Genomic DNA, 21647 nt, shown 5'->3' with positions numbered 1-21647 from the left:
GCAGATATCCCCGAGCCCAGGAAACAGGGCTGAAACGGACTAGTAAAAATAAGGGTACCTGAAAACAACTTGGATATTACATAGTCTTTAGTGGGGTCCCACCTCATGAATCAATTCCTGTTTTCTTAACGTTGAATCTTCTTCCTCTAGTCAATAAATTCCAATGGTCATGATTCTAGGGTGAGCCATCAGAACCCGGCGGGCTCTTCCTCGATGGAGATTTTCAGTGAAAGGCTGAATGACCACTTGCGATTGTTCAAGTATAAGTTGGACTTAGTGATCTACAAGATCCCTTCCAGTTCACTAACTATTGAGATGGTGGGTAGAAAAGGAGGCTTTTTGTATTTATTTCCTCTTAAATTGTTCAAAATCCAGTTCCTTAACCCATGTGACTTGGACAAGCTACTTAACCCTGCCAATCTCAGTTTCCTTATATATAAAATTAGGGAGTTGGATTCTGAGATCTTTCCCAGTTCTTGTGTTATAATCATAGAGAACCAAGCAGAATCAGCTCGTCCTGAAACACAAAGGGATATCCCTTTGACCACTAGTAAATATGGATGAATTTGAAATTTAAAAAAAAAATAAGTTATAGCTCTGCAATACAGAAGACCGGAGGCCAGTTTTGCAGACAGTCTGTTATTTATTTTTACAGTACTTTACTTAAGATACAAAATGCATCAGTACTTGGAGAGATGGGTGTCTGTCTCTCTCTAGCTGGCACACCAGCATGGGAGGAGACCTATAGACACCCCAGTACAGCACGTGTTCAATAATGCCACGTCAAGCTGGTTGTCAGAATGGACATGAGGGTGGGAAAGGGGAAAAGTGGTGGTGGTTTTTAAATGGTTAAATGGAAACATGAAATGATGAGTTTGAGAACTACTCTGTACCCAGAAGGAAAAAAAAATCAGAAGCAGCTTTATGGAATATCATGTCAAGGTAGCCATGGTTAATGACTATGTGGTTAAAGCCTAATCTGTTCATTTCCTTCATATTGGTGAATCAAGAATTTCAGGAAAATCATGATTGCAAAAAGGAGCCATGAAAAATAAAAGGCTATGTACAGATAAATGTGAAACCCAAAACCAAAAATTTTTAAGGAAAAAAAAATCACTCCTAACTCCACCCTGCACTCTAAAGTTACAAAAACTCAACTTTCCCAGGGACAGAAAGTTCCAATATTTCCTCCCTCCCTTCCCCAACCTTATCTGCCCTCTTTCTCTTATAACTCTGTGACCTTATAACTTAAAGGGAGCAATGGACCGGGGAGGCATCTCTAGGAGGTTCCCATTGTCATCTGAAACAGCTTGAAAGTGTCTTTTTTCCCCTCCCTGCTCAGAAATGTTAGATAAGATAGAAGGGGAAAAAAAAAAAAAAAACCAACCAAAAAAATACCTACAAAAGCGAAATAAGATACCCGAAGCAAAAAAGATAAAAACTAAAAAATAAACAGAGGCGTGGCCCAGGGCTCTTTAATATGAATTTTTGGAAGTGCTTGGATTGGGCAGAACCATGAGCAACATGTAGGGGTACAACTGAGGGAGAGATTTCTCTTAAGGCAGCAGGTGGGCAATTCAGGCTACAGAACATTGGGCGGGAGGCTTTTCTAGACCTTCGGCGTCAGAGCTTGGCAGGGGAGTTCTTACACAACCCACTGTCACAAGCAAACCCTAAGCACGTAGGTCCATCAGCTGCTGGCGCACCTCAGTGGACGGCCTGGGGAAGTCCAGTTGCTCCCTTATACGTGGGCACTCTTGGCGTGAGTGGGGGAGCTGGAGCCTGAAGAGTAGTAGAAGCGGTTCTCGCCAAAGGACTGAGCGTCTCCTGAGCAGCACATGATGACGCAGCCACCAAAGAGGCAGAGGGTGGCTCCGATCCAGCCCGTGTAGAGGGAGTAGCCAAAGCTCACGATCATGGTCTCTCGGTGGGCACACACAGGGAACCAGATGGTGGCCACCAAGGCACACAGAGCTGGGGAAACACAAAAAAAGCGCTGACCATGGAGTGTTCATCAGGGATCATGGCACCCAACACCTACCAAGGAAAGCTCAACTGTTTTCTAAACAAATCAAGAGCAGGGGAAGAGGAAAAGAGAGGAGGGGGGAGAGAGAGAGAAAAAAGGAGAAAGGAAAAAGGGGGGAGAGAGAAAAAGGTGAGAGGGGAGAAGAAATAGAGACAGAGAAAGGAGAGGAGAAAGGAAGGAAGGAAGGAAGGAAGGAAGGAAGGAAGGAAGGAAGGAAGGAAGGAAGGAAGGAAGGGAGGGAGGGAGGGAGAGAGGGAGGAAGGGAGGGAGGAAGGGAGGGAGAGAAAAAGAAAGAAAGAGAGAGAAAAAGAGAAAGAAAGAGAAAGAAAGAAAGAAGAGAAAGAAAGAAAGAAGAGAAAGAAAGAAAGAAGAGAAAGGGAGGGAGGGAGGGAAAGAAGAGAAGAGAAAAGGAGGGAAGAGACAAAGAAACTGATCTTAGCTATTGAAATAGGGAAGGCCCAAATCTACTTGGCCCAATTCTCCACTCACTTTATTCATAAATGTAAATCACATTTCATAAAACCTGTCCAGATGTTGTTATTGTGGTGGTGGCGATGATGCTGGAGTTAGTAGTGTAATTTTGTTATAAGTATTGTTTTATATAAATAAGCTGCCTACCTACTGGGACTTTGAAATTCTTCTCTATTCACCATTTATGCTATTCCCAAATATATCCCCAAAACATGAATACTCACAAAATACAATTATAGAATGTTAAAGCTGCACAGGGCCTTAGAAGTCTAGGTTGCTTGTTTTACAAGTGAAGAAACTGAGATCCAGAGAATAATTCAGATTCACGTAATTAGAAAGTAGAGGCAAAACTGGCGCCACTAGGTGGCTTAGTGGTTAAATCACTGGACTTAGAATCTGGAAGACTCCTCTTCATGAGTTCATATCCAGCTTCAGACACATAAGCTATATGACCATGGCCAAATCACTTCACCCTGTTTATTTCAATTCCTTTATCTATAAAAATGAGCTGGAGAAGGAAATGGCATCAATCCAATATCTTTGCCAAGAAAACCCCAAACAGGACTACGAAGAGTCAGACATAACTGGTCCTCAGATCCTGAGGCCAGTGTGCTTTCTGCTTTCTGTTCCATCATCCTTTGAAGCAAAGGTTGCTGATCAAAAATGATGTTTTGTTATAATGAGTTTTAATCTGGAAGACACAGGAATTTTGCAGTGTGTAGCCCATGCTTAAAATTTGTTTAGATTGCATAAAAGAAAGGGATTATAAGTAGCTTCCAAAGCCACCTCTGCATACAACTGAATATTTCACTTTATTTCTTCTCCTTTGTAAGAGCTTGCAATGCCCTAACTTCCTTCTTGATCTCCACCAGAATGAAGGAATATTTTGAGATAAAATGACAGGATCATGGCTCCCCTAAGTATCTTGTGGTCCTCTTCCTTACACACAGTATCCCTAATAGGAAATTGATAGAATACTGCCAAAATGGTCCGAGGTAAAGGACACGGGCTTCTGTTTCAAATGAGAAAACTTTGAATTCAATCAAAAAATACTGATGAAGCAGACACATGTTCCAGGCCCTTGATATACAAAGACAAAATAAAATAATCCCCATCCTCAAGGAGCTGCCATTCTACTAGGAGATATAACAAACACAAATAAATAAAAGTAATCTCCATAGAAAGAGCACTCCAACAGTTGGAATTAGGAAGATGAATTAAAAGTTGGAGGCAGAATGTGAGCTGTGCTTTAAAGAACGGCAAGTATTTTAAGGGGGCAAGGTGGGGAATGTCATTCTCTTTGAAAATGTTAAAGTGGGGGCAGCTCGGTGGGGCAGTGGATAGAACACCAGCCCTGAAGTCAGGAGGACCTGAGTTCCAATCTGACCTCATTTAACATTTCCTAGCTGTGTGATCTTGGGCAAGTCACTTAACCCCAAATTATCTCAGAAAAAAAAAAAAGTAAAGTGATATATAAAAGTCAGATGAGGATATCTTCACAGTATTGTTAATCCACCTCCCTCTCTCATCTCCAGAACATGTGACTGTATCTTTTGATTTGACACATTTTATGTTTTAGTATGAGTTCCTCAAAAGTGGGAATTGTCTTTCCTGATTTCTCCAACATTTAATGCAATACTTGGCTCTTAGTATTCTGTTTCAAATGAGAAAACTCTGAATTCAATCAAGAAATACTGATGCTTAATAAATGCTGTTTAACTAAGTTCTTTGTGAATGGGGATTGTTTCATTTATTATATTTGTGTAACCAGAGCCTGGCACATGGTAATTGTTTAATAAATATTTGTTGGTTGATTTCTATTTCCTGAATTACTGCTGTTGTACACTCCAGCCTGTGTCTGCCCTGGAAAAATAATAATGCTTTCCTTTATCTATGGCACTTAAATTAATTGGAATATTCTTTCCATGTCTCTTCTAAATTTGAGGAAAGACAGCATTTTTCACTAGGGAAAACCTTTCACCCCATTTTGTTACATCTTGGTAATAAGTAAAACATCGGGTTTTGTATGACATGTCCACATCATATTGGATGTTTGATACAAAACTAGCAAACGAGCCTCCAACAATGAGAATCTAAACAAAGAGATCCCATATAACTGCTAGAACAAAGGGGATTCGGGTGGGTGAGGATTCCCCAGCTCAGCTGTCCATGCAATCCAAATTTACTCAGTCAATAGAACATGTTCCTTGAGGGCAGGGATCATTTCCATTTAGGCTTTTGGATCTCCAGTGTCTGATTTTATAACTCCTTGTGGCATAGAGGTAATTCTGAATTTGAGTATGGAACCCATGATGGGTCCTCCAAGTTAGAAAGACTCATAGTGTAAAATTCATTTATAGACATTTAGTCCCTTTGTCTGGGGGCCAGCCCAGGTAAGATCCATGGAGTTGGCCAGAGGAACTCCCAAAGGTCATCTACTCAAGGACTGAGACCTGCATTGGTAGAAGGCAACCAAATTACAGAGCCTTAAAGAATCCCTACCATAGTGTCTTGCACATAGTAGGTGTTTAATAAATATTGATTGGCTCAAACCATTTACATCATTTGGGGCTGTATGCAGAAGTTAGATCTACAGCTGGAACGGCCCTCAGCCACCCTCATCCAATCCCTTCATTTCACAGATCAGGAAACTGAGGCTCAGTGAGGTAAGTGCCTTGTCTGTGGTCACTTGAGTCCTAAAGATAAGAACAAAATTTGAACCCAGATCTTGTGACCACAGAACTCTCCCTATTGTACCACAATGACAATCATCTAGTATGCCTTTCATCTCTACGGGCCTCGGTTTCCACGCAAAATAAAAGGGTTGGACAAGATTAGTTTTCAGTTCTAAATCATTGACTCTATGATCCTTTTTCCACCCTATGCTGTTTGGAAGATGGCTCCCAAAAATAGCAAGTCCTCACTCTGTTTCCAAGAACATTAGCCCTGGAGTCATAGGACCTAAGTTCAAATTCTGCTTGTGATGCTTACCACCTTTGTGGTCTCTAGTAGTCTAGACACTTAATTTCTCAAGCCTCATTTTCCTCAACTGTAAAGAAAAAAGCTGAGTGGACTAGATGATAGCCAAAGTTCTAAACCAATGAACCTGATGATTACCAGACATCCTATTCTTTCAATAATCCTAATCCACATATTCTTTTTTTTCCCCCTGAAGAAAATGGGGTTAAGTGACTTGCCCAGGGTCCCACAGCTAGGATGTGTTAAGTGTCTGAGACCAGATTTGAACTCAGGTCCTCCAGCCTTCAGGACTGGTGCTCTATTCACTGCACCACCCAGCTGCCCATAATCCACATATTCTTAATGCAAGATGACACTCAAATGCCAGAAATGTCTTGATTTCCTAGCAGAGATACTAGCCTTGGGTGGGATTCCTGTGGCTTTCATAAAACCACCACATCAAAACCCATGGAAAATGACAGACTGACTTCCACACCACAAGAAGAGAATGAGAGGGTCATTTGAGATGCTGACCTTCCGTTGCTCTTAGGATGAAGAATGTTTGGGAAGAGACTAAAAACAGAGAGAAATTTACTCAGTTACAGAAATGGCTTCAGAAGAGGGAGGAATATGTTTTGACCAATAAAAATGAAACCTACGCCAAGCCACTATTGACCAAAAGCCATTAGTAACAGCAGCTCCCCTTTCTAGCGTTCTTCTCTTCGACAACCTTGAAAAGCTACACGAGTTTAACTATCATTCTTTTACAGCCAAGGAAACTGAGGTTTAGCGAGGTTAAGTAATTTATCCATAGATATACAGTCAACTAAGTATCAGAACTGAGATTTAAACACTTAGCTCCTTAGCCTCCAAATCCAAGACTCTCCATCATGTTGTCCCTACTATGAACAAAATTGCCTACAAAGGGATTCGTGGATGGCTTAAAGACTAGGAGGAAGACCCCAAGCACATTACATGGATCATCTGTTGGAAATTTATAGATGATGTGAACATAAACCACAGAATGAGGTACAAATTACCTTGTACTTAACTATTTTATATGTATTTGTATTTATTCTCTTGATGTAAATTATATTTCTCTTCATTCTCTTGATGTAAATTATATTTGTCTGTATTCTCTTGATGTAAATTATATTTGTCTGTATTCTCTTGATACAGAGGGCTTGGAACCTGCCCCAAAGGACACATATCATGGAGATCTGAGTCCATTGAATTATTGAGCTTTTAGACATCCTCATAGACAAAGGAAAAGGGTTTGACTGATTTTCCAGGAAATTTCTCTAGCGAGACAAGTAGAAACCTGTCTGATATTTTGAAAGGTTCTCTCTGGAATTATAAGAAAAATCTAAACAAGGAAGATTTCTTTTCTAACATAAATAATCTGAGCTATCTGCTAGATAAGGGAATTTGAAGAAGGAAAAGGGAGATGGGGCAGTTGTTTTGGCCAATTATTCATTTTGTATTTTTCATTGAAACACATAATTTGGAAGGTTAAGTCCCTAGAAATGGTATAGATGAATTTAAAGGAAACAATGATGTAATTTTTTCCTTCCTGTTTAACATGTTGTAATAACTGAAAGGGAGAGAGAGAAGGGAAGGAGAGAGGAAGGAAGGGAGGGAGAGAAGGGAAAGAGGGAGGGAGGGCAGAAAAGAAGGAAAGGAGAGGGGGAGGGAAAGAGACAAGAAAGAAGATGTATATCTGCCTCGAGATAGAGGAAGGAAAGTGTGAATTCTATTTCATAAACTCCCACAGAGCACTCCTGTACAGACAGAAGGCTAGGCTTGATCTGAATTGGACAAAGTGCTTGATTGCTATCCTCAGAAACAGGAAACGTTTGGCCAGCTTACTTTCAAATAATGAGATAAGAGGAAGCCTTTAACTGATTTTCATATTCTTAAAAAGAAACAGATTTCCTTCTAGACAGTAAACAAAATCTCTCTCAAATATAAAATCTTGATGACAGAATAAATAGTCTAAATATCAGCTCACTTTTCAATGCCTGTGTTACTAATGGTTCTTTCAGAAAATTCAATAGATGGTCCAACCTGGACAAAGTGATTAAATTAACTAGATTAAAGGATGTTGATGACTCCACTTTGAAATAATGACTTTCCTATCATTCCCAGGAGAGAAAAAGAAAAGGGGGAGGAGGGAAAGCTTCCTGGTCCCCTGAAATGTTTGTCTTCCTTTCTGTCTTTGTCACTCTCGGTATTCCAGACTAAAAGTCAAGGAGCTTTATAAAATACTGCTTTTAGAACAAGGAAGGTCATTGTCATCAGAATGGATTCTGCATGACTCTGGGGTCTTGTACAAGCAGTACTGAAAACTGCTTCCCAATTCAGTTTGTTTATACTAAAACCCTATCTCCTACTCTCTCTTGGGCAAGACATGTAACGCTCTCTGAGCCTCAGTTTCCACAACTATAAAAGGTAAAGCACTTGGAATAAATGGTTCCCAGCTTCCTTTCTAGAGCTAGATCTGGAATCCTATAATTCCTGTTTTTTATAAATGCTGTGATTATAATGACAGCCTAAATATCAGCTCACTTTTCAAAAATGAGACCATTTCTCCAAAACAAAGGTAGTCATGATGTTTCTGCAGGACTCTTACTGCATATGTCCATCTCATTTCATTTTTTTAATCATTTGAGATTGAAATAGCCTTTGGTTTCCCCTTTTTCAATTTATCTTTCTCTAAAATCAAGGCTTTAAAAGAAATCCCTCTGGCAGGATACACAGGCTAGGCCCTATTTATCCAGTTGTTTTTATGATGATTTGATCTTTACAATAGACATCAAACCAATGGAATAACTGAGCACATTATTTTCCTGGCCAACTTTCAATATTTTTTCCTTTATTTCTAGGTCACCACCTTTTTTCTTTTAACCCTTTCAAATGCTAGTCTAAATCATGTCAGACACACACACACACACACACACACACACACACTAGAGTCTGGTAGAGGTGGAAGAAACCTTAGAAATTCCCTCATTTATATCCAACATCACTCTAAAATTAACACAGAGAAAGTAGGCACATCTTACTACTGATATGCATTTGCTACTATGTTTTCGAACAAGAATATGCAAAGATGGAATTGAAAATATAAGGGAAGCTTTCATTGAAAATTCTATGTGAGAAAGCCAGAAACACCAGATGTGTTTTTAGAATTACATTAATGCCATTCTTTCCAAATTACCTTGTACTTAACTATTTTATATGTATTTGTATTTATTCTCTTGATGTAAATTATATTTCTCTTCATTCTCTTGATGTAAATTATATTTGTCTGTATTCTCTTGATATAAATTATGTTAATTTCATTTGATTTATATATGGCCTTGCTACCTCCCCCATTAAAATTTAATCATCTTGAGAGTAGGAATTGTTTCATTCATTGGACTTATATCCCCAGTGCCTGGAATAAAATAGACATTTAACAAATTCTTGTTGAATCTGTGTACATTAATTTGTTTTCTATTTGTCACTCTGTGGTGCTGTAATGCCAGCCTCTCCCCAGCCAGTTTCCACAAAGGAAAATCACTGAATCAAAGAGGAAATAAGAAAGGACTTCAGATTGAAACTACCAGAGGGAAAATTAGTGCCACATAGGAAAACTAAGCTGTCTAAATCTAGAGGAAAAAGAAAAGGAAATGGGTCTCAATCAGGGCCAAAGTCCAGTTTCTTCTTTAGAAAATTCATACTTTGGCCCATAAGTTTTCATACAGCAAGACACAAAGATCCAACCTTTCTATCCCATAGACAGGATCTACCTGCTTTCACAAAGGAGACTAAGAAATTATCAATGATGTCCAGTCATTGGGGACAGAAGTCTTAGATGGAAGAGCACTATGTGACCTTCTCTACAGAAATGTACAAGGATTAGAGTTGGACAGTCTAATGTCCCTGTCTTCTTTATCTTATTTATCCATAGACAACATGGAGTAGTAGAGTGCTGGGCTTAAAGTCAAGAAGAGCTGGATTCAAATCCTGTCTCAGACACTCATTAGCTGTATTAACCCTGCACAAGTCACTTCAATTAATAAATACAAATAATAATAGATACAAAAAAAATAGATACAAAAAGAGGTCCATCACAAAATGATGATGTTGGAATCAATGATCTCTAAAATCATCTCCATCGTTAAAGGTCTCAGTGCCCAGCCCAGAAAATGCTTTAAAGAAGTTTGGCAAAAGTTAAATGTTGTGTTTGATCTATAGGGAGGGGAGTGGGGAGAAGGGAGAGAGAAAAAGTTGGACCACAAGGTTTTGCAAGAGTGAATGTTGAAAACTATCTTTGCATGTATTTTGAAAATAAAAAGCAATTATTTAAAAAAGAAAGATATAAAGTTAAATGTTGGGATATTTTGACCCTGCCTAAATCTAACTGTTCCCAAAGAAAGGGGGGGAGTGAGTCAGCATTCTGGGTTCAATCCTAACTCATCTACTTACTATCTATAACTAAGGGCAAGTCATTCAGCATGTCTGACTCACTTCTTTATCTCATAGAATGAGGGGAGTGAGTATGACAGCTTCCAAGGTCCCCTACAGATTGAAATCTCTCATCCCTTCCTCTCTCCTGGGGACCGGATTGGCCCATTCCCTTAGCTTCAGTGGGAAACCTGTTGGTCCTTTGTAAACTTGTAAACTTTTTTTTTATTTCTTTGGTTTAATCTTTCATTCTCAGAGAGGACCAATGACACCACAAGAGTGATGACTTGTGCAGAAATGATTTTAAAGTCTTCAGCCCCACTCCTCCAGAATGACTGAAATCCAATAGCAAGACAAAAGACTCTGGCTTTGGTTCTTCATACAGTTTAAGTTCTTTGTCCTTCTCTCCCAAGTAAATGGTGAATAATACCAATTTTTTAAATCTTTTCTGTGAACTACCATCGCCAAATGATTCATGTTCTAGTAAACAAGCTCATGGTGGTTCAAATCAATTCAATGAGACCAATCTGTATTAGGCACCTACCATTGGGGATACAGAAGAAATAGATCCTGACCTCATGAAGCTTATATTCTACTAAGAAGATACAATATGTATACAAGTAAACATGCAAAATAATTCAAAATAAGTTTAAGGCTAGTAAGTTAACAAGTGGTGGAGGGGGAAAGGTCTTGTGTAGGAGGTGATACCCAGCTACACTCTGAAGGAAGCTCAAGATGAATCTCTCTACTCTTAAAGAGGCAGGTGTTCAGATAATGGACAAAAGTTCTGTCTCCAACCCTTTCCTTGAAGACTTTGCTCCTTGGTAGGGCCTGCCATAGCTACACTGCCATGTCGCTTCAAGAACCCAGGGTCACCTCCATGGCACAATGAAGCACCATGGGTAGACGTCAACAAAGAAATTATTATTATTGCCAGTGACAATCATCATTGCTTTAAAAAGTTTATTGAAAGTTAAATATTGGAGTTGTGGGGTTTTTTGACCCTATCAAGATCTAACTGTTCCCCCAAAAGACGGGTAGTATGGATATTGAATATATTTTAACATGTTTAACATATATTAGATTACTTGCCATCTAGAGGAGGGGGTGGCGTAAGGGGGTGGCCGATTTGGAACACAAGGGTTTTTAAGTCAATGTTGAAAAACTATGTTTTGAAAATAAAAGCTTTAATAAAAAAAAAAAGTAAAAAAAAAAAAATAGGTGTCGAACTTGGAATCTGAAAGTTCTTAGTTCAACTCCTGGACAGGCACATACTAACTGTGTGACTCTGAGGAAGTCACTTAAATTCTCAGCCTTTATTTGCTCATCTGTAAAACGGAGGTGATAATCATAGCGCTACCAAACAAAGTCAGATTGTTTTATTTAATTATGTTATTTTACTGTTTTTTCTTTTCTTCCTTCTTTTATAAATTCTTTATTATAATGAATGGCTCTCTGGGAGGGTAGAAGGAAGGGACACAGGGTAAAATCTAGGTGTTATAAAAATAAGAGATATAAATAAAAATCTATTCTAGGAAATAATTGTAATCACACCTACCTCCAAATGTGGAGAGGACCAAATGAGGTAATGTTTGTAAAATTCTTAACGCCATGCTAGAACATAGTAGGCAGTCTGTTTATTCCCATTTAGGCAACTCTCTAACATACACTGCTGAGAAGAAACCAACCTGTATTGGTGGAAGGAGTTTTTTCCCTCAGGAGTCTCCTAAAACAATTAAATCTCAAGGCCAGATGCCATCCTCTAGCCTTATTATTACTTGATGGGATTTAGATAGAAAGCATTTGGAATGATTAATTATCCTGCTATTATTCTGTGATGTTTAATGCTTTCTAAATTATTACACATGTAAATAAAATGACTGCTTTTTGCAATTGAATAAAAGTTTTGGGATGTGAGTTCATCTGCAGGTTTCCTAAAAGTATCTTTATTAATGATGATTCCTCTGATTATTAACTTCTGTTGGGGCATGAAGAAAAGACATATAGAGAATACAAAGAGAAAGGAACTGTCAAAGAAGAAATGATGGGCTCCTCACCTGTAGCAGAATTAATGAAGATGGTGTTCAAAGTTTTGCACTTTCCCACTTTGCATTGCTTTCAGAAGCTACCACCTTGGCCCCCACCCTCACTGATGAGCCCTAGACCCCAGCATGAGCTCAGCACTGGCTTCTCCACCAAGAGGGGCCCAGCCCAAGTCAGAGACACAAAGGACTCCCTTCTCCTCCTCTCTCTCCTCCCCCTCATCAAGCCAACTCGAGAAAACAAGGCGCTTCAGGCCTTTGTGCAGAGAAGACCCGAAAGAAAATCTGCAGGTGCCACACTTGAGACAATGAGCTTCACATTTCCAGGGCCGTCCCACCCGATTCACAACAATGTCCCACACAGTGGCCGGGCCGTTGGGCAATCTGAGCTCGAGTGACCAAGGGGGAGATGGGCAAGATTGGCAGCTCCAGAGAAGATCTGTTCCCCAGTCTCTTCAGATTTCTCCAGCAATCAGGCCCAGGACTACGGGGAGACATGCAGCCTCCAGGGGCCCAACCAGACCCAGGGAATCCAGGGCCACAGTCTCCCCTCAACCCTCAGACCTGGGGAACTCTCAGACAAGAGCATCCAAAGCCTCCTCCCAACCCCACCTCACTCCTGTTCAGTCTCTGGCCAGGACTCCAAATAAAGGTCAGTTGAAGGGAGGAGAAAAGAAAGAAAGAAATTGTTTATGTCAGCCAGTCAGATTTTGAAGACAATCCGTTATCTTTAGAGCCAGAACACTTGAGAAGAATGCTGATTTGGCATCAAAGACCTAGGTTCAAGTGGCACTGATTATCTGTGAGATCTTGTCAAATCATGGCAATCCCATGGATCCTCCAGGAGAGGACCTCTGCAGCCATCTAATCCAAATCTCTCATTTTATATTTCCCTCATCTGTAAAATGGAAAAAATAAGCCCCTTTCTACATATTCATCAGAGGTGAGCTATTTATAAGACTACATGCTACTTCTAAGCACTTCATAAGTGCCTGCTGACAGACCCATGATAAATCCTAAAACACTGGAGAAATATCATTTATTAGAGCTAGAAGAGGTGGGTGGGTATGCAATATGGGCTAGAGTCTGGAAAACCTGAAACCCAAGCTGCTTACTAGTTATGTGACCCTTTTTATGTATAGAATTTTACATGTTTAACATATATTGGATTCCTTGTGGTCTAAGGGAGGGGGTGGGGAGAAGGGAGAGAGAAAAAAAAGTCTGGAACACTTCTGTGACCCTGTCACTTAACCTGTTCCTCATCTATAAAATGGAGGTTAAACATAGCATCTACTTCACAGGTTTGAGAAGATTAAAGGATATAACATTGATAAAGTGTCTGGCACATAGTAGGTGTTCTATGAATATGAGCTGTTATGGAAGGGACATTAGACATCATCAACTCGTGTCCTCTCCCATTTTACGGATGAGAAAACCGACTAAAAAAATAAAAGAATAATTCAATTCAATTCAAACATTTCCTAAGCATCAAAGGTCATTCATTTGGTTATATGGCGACAGTTGTGACTTCACCCAGGTTTCCTGCCTTCCAACCCCAGGTTTTCTCCATGGTACCCTACCATTTTGTGAGCATGTGTAGACCATAACCTTTAGCCCCCAGTCATACACAGTTTTTCTTTGGTTTCTTCTTTCATGTAGATGGTTCACGTAGACCCAGAGGCCAGGGCCTTGTAAGGATGCCGACTGGGACACTGGTCATCTCATGATCTGATGACTATAGAGAACTCCAGGCGAGGGGAGTCCCTTTGCCAATGGGCAACCGTCCCACTGCTTATAGTCTCAGAGGGAAGGCAGCCTGGCCGGTTGGGTGCAGAGCAGCGAAGTTACTTGCCCAGGTCACAAAGTATGTGTCGGGGGCAGACTGGGACACATAGCACCCCTACTCCAGAACCGCTTACTTCTCATCCATCATCCCACACTGCTTTACAGGGAATAACTTACGCAGGTTAATTACAAAGTCCAAAACCTGGGGTTTCACTTGTGTGGGGTTGCTTTCTCTGCAGCCAGAGCGGCATTGCCTACCTCTGTCAGCTTTCCAGAGTCTCCATGAGTAGTTTAAGAGCATGGGTAGGAAATGTCAAAATCGCACTAATAAATACTGGGGAGGAGGAGGAAAGAGATGAAGAATATTTCAACTTGGATTCATACTGACATGATCTCCCTATTCTCACTCAAGTTGACTAAACAGCTTGGAGAACAAAGAAGATACAAAGGCCTGCCTATCAAACATTCCCTTACAGACATCCCCTAGAGTTTAGAGGGGCTGGTCACATGACGGTTGTTTTGTGCACTACACGCAGATAAAAAGTCTTTGTGCCTAAAGACCAAATGTACATCAACTGCTACAAGCTCCTAAAGCTCTTCCTCAAAACATTCTGAATCGCTCAATTTTTTTTAATGTTTTAAAAATAATAACTGCTAAGATTTGCAGGGTGCTTTAAGGCTTGCAAAGCAGTTTACAAATACTTTATCATTTGATCTTCGAAATTTGGGCTCTGTACTTTTATTATTCCCATTTTGTGGAAAGAAAAACTGAGATTGAAAGAGAAGCTCCCCCTCCCCTGTCCCCTGCAGAGAATCATACTCCTGCCAATCAGCATAATTGGTGTTTCCAGATTAGGGGGTATAGAAGTCTTATTCTATACAGTCATAATGATCAAAATTCACACAAGTGATAATAATGATTATATCTGACATTTATACAGCATTTTAAATCTTGCAAAACTCAAGTGCTGTTATCTCTTTTATTCAGGCAATTTTTAGTCAAACTCAGTTCTCCATGACCCATTTGGGGTTTTCTTGGCAGAGATACTGGGGTGATTTGCCATCTCTTTCTCCAGCTCATTTTATGGGTGAGGAGACTGAGGCAAAGAGACTTAAGTGGCTTGCCCAGAGTCACACACACATCTAATAAATGTCCAAGGTCAGATTTGAACTCAAGAGGATGAGTCTTCCTGACTTGAGCCTGACATTTCATTCACTTCACCACCTAACTACCTTATCTTACCAAGAAAGAAACTGAAATTCAGGTTAAGTGACTTTTCTAAGAACACTGTCAAAGGCAGAATTCTAAACCAGATGAAAACTGATTCTAAGGCCGGAATTCTTCCCAGAATGAAGATGGAAATAGAACTGAAGAAGGGAATACAAACAAATGGAATTCTGGGCTGGGGGGGAAGAAGATGGAAATAGGACTGAAGAAGGGAATACAAACAAATGGAATTCTGGGCTGGGGGGAAGAAGATGGAAATAGGACTGAAGAAGGGAATACAAACAAATGGAATTCTAGAGGGGGGAAGAAATAAAGTCACATTCCCAGTTACATTCAAATCTTCTTTCTCTATTCTATCCCTTCTTTTCCTCTCTTTTCTCGGGTTCTTCCTTCTGCCCAAGTGATCTTAAATTTCATTGTCATTGAGTTCTTTTTCAGTCACGCCAGACTCTGTGACCCCCCTTTGGGTTTTCTTGACAAAGATATTTAGGTAGTTTGTCATTTCTTTGTCCAGCTCATTCTATAGATGAGAAAACTGAGTCTTTCTTCTTCTCCTTTCTCCCACCTCCTTCTGGTCTGTACCACACACCAGTGGTACCCAATGACACCCACGAATGTTTCTTAATCCTGCTAGTAGTGCTGATAAATTGCTATCTAAGCCACCAAGGGTACATAACAGCCCACTCTCTTGCTACAAATCTCCAAGTTTGGAAATTACCCAAAAGTTCTCAAATTCTCCGTGAGCCTGACAGAGTGCTCACAGCTCAAGAGGGATGGAAAGGTCATTATAAAGTGAGCATCGGGTCAATGACGTGGGACTTCGGGGACCATCTTGTCCAGCCCTTTCTTTGTGTGCATGAGAAAAATGAATCAAGGTTATATCAGTAGTTTAGCATCAGAGGTAGTATTTGAATCGACAGCCTTCTGTTCTAGAGACAGTGTATTTTTTTCTCTACTACTTAAGGACCATTTAAGAGTCTCAGAAGCTGATGAAGTAGAGTTGTGATAGATGAAAAGCTCATGGAAAACCTATCCTTACCTAACAGAATCACCATGATTCCAGCCAGCTGAGAGCGCCGGTACTTGGCAGCTCCTGGTTCATGACCCATCCGGATGCAGGGCAGGACAGTCAATAGCAGGAAGATGGCGGGTAGTCCCAGGACTGATGAAGCAATCATGAGGGCTCGGCATGCCTGAACATAACCTGTCAGGAAGAAAGCAAACGAGAAAGGGTTTTAGAACAAAGGCTATTGGTGTTTGAGTGAGCGAAGGGTCACTAGAGCTCATGGCCCCCATCTTCTACTTATTCCAGATGAATAAGATTATTTCCCACATTCAATAAAGATCTATCTCCGGGCTTAGACCAGACTCCATTTTGAAATGGCTCACGTTGCATTGTTATCTTGCCAAGTAACAGCAAAAAGACAAAAAAAAAAAAAGTCGGGAATCGGTGCTTCCTTGTTCGGTTCAAGACAATGGAGAAGAGAGGCACTAATCCGTGGATATCTCCTTTCTAACTCAGGTTTTTCACAACCAGAAAGATTCCCCTAATTAACCCTTGTCCACTCTGATCTTTGACATTTAGGTTCACAGATTAGATTGGGAATGGACCTACAAATTCAGTTAACCCATGAGGAATCAGTGATTTGGACACATTCAGAAAGAAATCCCACCAACAGTGGGATTTGAACCCAGATTCTCTACTTCTAAGACTAGACATGTACATCCGGTTTTGTTGCAGCATTTTGCTCTATGGCTACCATATTACTTCAAGCATTAATATTTCACCTCCCCAAGTAATCCAAGAACTAAAACAGCATCTTCTCTTTTGGAGCTCCCCACTGGGCCTTGCATAATGCTCCACATAGTGACTCAATTAATCAACAAATATTTTTAAGTACCTACTATGGGTGCAAGAACCATGTCAGGCCCTGGAGACAAACTAAAAAATGAAACAATTCCTGCTCTCAAGGAGCTTATCTTCTATCACGGGCATTCTATAATAATTATTATTATTCATCAGTATATCTTTGCTGAATGAATGAGGGGAAAAAAAGAGGGGCAAAAGCAAGAGAGCCATTCAGCCAGTGGTGTCCTTGAGGGCCAGATAGGACTTAAACCCCTAAAGTTTGGGCCCCAGGAAATCAATAGAAAGCAACCACTGGCATTAACTAAGAGGGGAAAGTAGCTAAATTGACTGGGGAATTCCAGTCTTCTGATTTAATTTTTGCTACATGACTCAGCCATTTTTTCCTTAAAATCTTTTGTCAATGCCTCATGATAGCGTGGAAGTAGCCTTGGGTTCTCAGAAGCTGTACCAGGAAAGAACTTTGAGTACAGCCCTTATCTGCTGCCCTCCATGCCCAGCCTCACTGATTTTGGAAAGCCTATCATCAGAAGAGTGCTACCCACTCCCCACTCCCACCATCACCACCCCCACACACATACTCCTACAGAGTAAATTTTTCAGTCTCAACAACTCAAGGTTTATTATTAAAACAAAGAATTTCATAGAGAGCTTTTTCCTTGCTTGCTTTATAAAATGAAAGGTCCTGTGACTTTAGACTCACTAATCCTGGGTCTACCAACATCTCAACCTGACCTCAAACTTGTAGAGTCAGCAAGAAATGGTGGAAAGAGACTTACCAGAGAGGCCTATTTGAACCTGAGCTCAAACCTTAACTCTGCAGCTTACTGGGGTCTCAATTTCCAAAAAAAAAAAAAAAAAAAGGGGGGAGGTTGGACTCACTTCCAGCTCTAAGTTTTCTGGAAATTCAACAACGGGTCCAAACCTATGTCTGTCTCCCTTTCTAATTCATGTAGGCAGGTGTGTACTAGAGTTAGTTCATACCAGAAAGAAAGGAAGGGAGAAGGGAGAAAGAAAAAGAGAGAGCTGATTGTTAAATTTTCAGTGTGACCATTTATACCTAGGAAATCATCAAATGTTGATAAAGTGATTTTTCATTTTGTTGACTTCTAGACTTAAGAAAGTGATGAAGATGCTAATAACACAGATTAAGCTTTAAAGTATGTTTTGTGTATATTTTTTTCCAGAGGACACCTCTGCATAGGGGAAAACCAAAGTTTCCAATTATCAAGTTTTCTTTCCGAAATTATTTCATGGAAACATTGAATTCAGAAAAGGCTTTCCAGATCATTGAATTTAACCCTCTCATTCTATAAACAAGCACACTGAACCTAGGGAGGGTAAGCAGTTTATTCAAAGAAACAGGGAGCTGAGCAGAGATTCTAATCATAGGTACAAAGATTTAGAAGTGGAAGAGACCACAGAGATTAACTACAGATGAGAAAACTGAGGTCTAGGAAAGCTAAATAACTTGCTGAAGGTCCTATAGATAGTCATCAGAAACAATTTTGACTCTCAGATCCCTTGTATCCAGAGCCAGTGCTCTTTTGACTATACTATCACCCTCTCCTCTCTTCCCCCTCCTTTCCTCCTCTCCCACCCACCCCCACCTCCCACCATCCACCATTATACCATCCACCATTAAACTCCTTAGAATTGAGGATTTTATAATTATGAGGAATGGTGTTTGAACATAACAGGGCAGGTGGAAGTCAGATTCTATCTGCTCCTGATTGTGAGCATTTACATCTCAGAAATCAGCAAACACTATAAATGTAAGCTTGATGTATTATTTATTGATGGTATAGACTTAAGAAAGTGATAGAAAAAATGCTAATAATGCAAATTAAACTTAAAAGTATGTTACGTGTATATTGGATGTAATTAAACATTTACTATCACGCTCCTGGCTACAGGCAACAAAAAGTTCTTGGAGATGATTAAAATGGAGGAATAGTGTTGGAATCAGCTTTCAGGAAGGAGAGCTCCTGTTCTCTGTAAATTGACTGATAATCAGCCTACTGTGTGTCTTGGCACTATGCTAACCCCTGGGTATACAGAGGCAAAAATACAATCCCTGCCTTAGAGGTTCACATTCTAATGTGGAAACAATATGTGAATAAGGTAAAATTTTAAAATAATATAAATAACAAGATATATGCAGTGCAAAGTGTAAATGGAAGATAATTTTAGAGGAAAAGAAGTAGCAAGAAGGAACCAATTAAGTTCTCCTACCAAAGTTGCCCTTTTAAGGCAGGAGGCCAGGAGATAAAGGAGAAGGGGCAGAAGATTCCAACCCTGGGAGCCAAGGAGTGAAAATTTCTAGGGAGAAGATGGGGTGTCTATTTTGAGGAATGGCAAGAAGCCATCACCCCTGGAACAGAGTGTGTGGAAGGAAGTAAAAATTCCAGAATTCTTACTAGAAATGTAAGAAGGGGGAAGGTTGTGAAGGACTTTAAACGCTAAACAGAGGCTCCATATTTGATACCAGACGGAATAGAGAGCCACCAACATTTGTTGAGTAACTGGATAACATGGTCAAGCCTGTATCTCTGGGAAAAAATCACCTTGGCAACTGAGAAGAATGGTCAGTTCTCAGAAACATAAATTGCCCCAAACATCCTGACTTTGCTCCCATCTATCATAGGGCTCTTGGCAGATATATATATATATATATGTACATATGAAAGGGAAGAAGCAGAAGAACCCTCCCTCATGAATTAAACAAGAATAAAAGTTAGAAACTCTCCTCTAACACTAGAACAGACACTCACACAGTCACCACCACATCCCAGCCCCAGAAGAGAAACTGGGGAAAAAAAAAAAAAAAGACTAGAGAACCAGGAGGGCTTTCTGAATGAAATGAATTCCTCCTGTGGAGTTGAGGGGGGATGCTGGAGGATGAAATAGATGGACCAGCCAGAAGATGTCGGTTGTAGAGTGCTGAGGTCCAGAAAAACTGTCACTAAGTTTAGGTAAGGGGAATATTTGTGTCGCTCCATATGACTTCAGTCAGCCCCTAGCTTTGTACTGGACAGAGGAATCAAACAAATTCTGTTTGACCTCAGAGGGCAGAACCAGGAGGCACAAGGGAAGTTGCAAAAGAAGTCGATTAATGTCAGAGGGAAAACACCCCAACAATCTGATCTATCCCAGAACCCTTTGAACGGTGTGGGATCCCTCCCTCCACCAACCATTGGAGAACTTCAAACAAATATTGGAGGACCCCTATGATGTAGAGAGGATTCTTGTTCAAACAGGGGTTAAAATAGGTGGCCCAAGATCTCTTCCAGCTCAGAGAATCTAATTCTGAGCCCCGATGGACAGATGGGCATCATGAAGACCCTGTGGGTTCTAGATCAAGTGGGGGAGGGTAAGTGTATTGGGAGGACTGGAGATTAAGGCAGGGCTATAACAAAGTATTTATTAATTAGCCCCAGAATTAACTATGAAGCAGAAGAAAAACTGAAGTAATGAGAAGGAGGACTTTTCATTGGTATTAGCCTCCCTTAATCTGGGAGCTAGCAAATGATCCTAGGAGCCTGGCACAGAGGCAAGAGGAGAGATCTTACAGATCCTTAAATCCAACCGTCTCCCTTGGCAGGAGAAGGATGGATTTCGCTCCAGTGACCAGCAGATCAGCAGCGGACAGATCCAGCAGGCTGCTGAAAGTTAATTTACCCCGATCACACAGATCACAAGCTTGGGGCTGAACCTATTTCCTCCCAGTCCCAATCTGGCAGCCCTTCCACCAGGTGTTAAGGAAGAGGGCTGGTTATTCATTAAGAGGATCTGGTTCAAATCCCCATCTGATGCTTACTGCCCGTGGAATCTCGAGCACCTCCTTCAGCCTCAGTTTCCTTAAATGTAAAATGTGATATGAGCTCAATGGTGTCTCTTCATGGACAGCCCTATGATTTCAAAGGGTCGTAGGTTTAGCATTAGCAGGGACTTCAACCTTTAAAGTCCTCGTTTACAGAGAAAAAGCGAAGCGACCCCAGGCACACGGGTATTAAGCGTTAAGAGCAGCTGGGATTTGAGGCTCGGTCTCACCCTGCCTCCGGGGCTCTTTCCGTTATATTAGGTCGGTCGTTCTGGGACCCTCCTTTTTAAAACTCCTTGCACACTGCCCTGGAGATGAGGAGTAAACGAAGGGGTGGCTAATGGGAGAAATTAGGATCCCAGAATGGGCTCCCCCAAAGTAGCGTCCAGGCTGGACGGGGGAGGGACCAGCGTGGAGAAGGAGGCAGCCCCTACCTGGCAGGATGAGGATGTCCACGAGCGGCTTGCAGTGGTACAGCCCCGTAGCCATGACACAGTCTGCCCAGAGCCCCTTGGAGCCCAGCTCGTCCATCTTCCGGCAGGTGGTGATGGTGTAGCCGCAGGTCACTACCCAGTCATTGGTGGACGTGGTGACCAAGATGCCGATCCAGCCCACGAAGCTTGTCACAAATCCAACCAGTTGAAGGCAAGTGGCAACCATGGCCGCGACCCCCCGACCCCCCCGCCCTCTTCAGCCCTCAAGCAAGCCGGCTGTCCCCGGGGGCTCGGCTGCTGTGCCCGGCCCCGACGGCGCGGACGGCGGGGCTGCCTTCTGTGCTCCCTGGTGTTTCTTCCCAGGGACACCCGGAGGGCTGACTTCGGGACTCAGAGAGGTATGGCTGGCCCGGCCAGGGGAGGAACAGGGAGCGAGAGGGGCAGTGGTGGCAACGGACCCACGGGGCAGAGGCACGGGGCCGAGCAGCTCTGAGCCGGGCCAGCCTTTCTGATACCCAGGACGGACAGGCTGAGGAGCGCGCCCCCGCCCCCCGGGCTTTA

General features: G+C 41.4%; 1 protein-coding gene across 1 annotated transcript; it reads right to left on the bottom strand.

The window, feature by feature from the left end:
* Positions 1-623: 623 nt before the first annotated feature.
* CLDN11 (claudin 11) lies at positions 624-21633 on the bottom strand. Its single transcript, XM_003766161.4, has 3 exons — positions 21087-21633; positions 16002-16166; positions 624-1974 (listed from the first exon to the last, which is right to left on the bottom strand). Exons 1-3 carry the CDS (start codon positions 21310-21312, stop codon positions 1742-1744), a joined length of 624 nt encoding a protein of 207 aa, XP_003766209.2. The 5' UTR covers positions 21313-21633; the 3' UTR covers positions 624-1741.
* Positions 21634-21647: the final 14 nt, after the last annotated feature.

Source organism: Sarcophilus harrisii, chromosome 3, assembly GCF_902635505.1.
Source record: "Sarcophilus harrisii chromosome 3, mSarHar1.11, whole genome shotgun sequence".
NCBI classification, from domain to species: domain Eukaryota; kingdom Metazoa; phylum Chordata; class Mammalia; order Dasyuromorphia; family Dasyuridae; genus Sarcophilus; species Sarcophilus harrisii.
Note: the sequence above shows the minus strand (reverse complement) of the source record. Positions and strands in the feature narration are given on the sequence as shown.

Coding starts and splice junctions, on each gene's coding strand:
- CLDN11 (XM_003766161.4), bottom strand. CDS start 21,312: ATGGTTGCCACTTGCCTTCAACTGGTTGGATTTGTGACAAGCTTCGTG. Junction 16,167..21,086: donor GGACATCCTCATCCTGCCAG/GTAGGGGCTGCC, acceptor TCTTCCTGACAG/GTTATGTTCAGGCATGCCGA. Junction 1,975..16,001: donor AATCATGGTGATTCTGTTAG/GTAAGGATAGGT, acceptor GTGTTTCCCCAG/CTCTGTGTGCCTTGGTGGCC.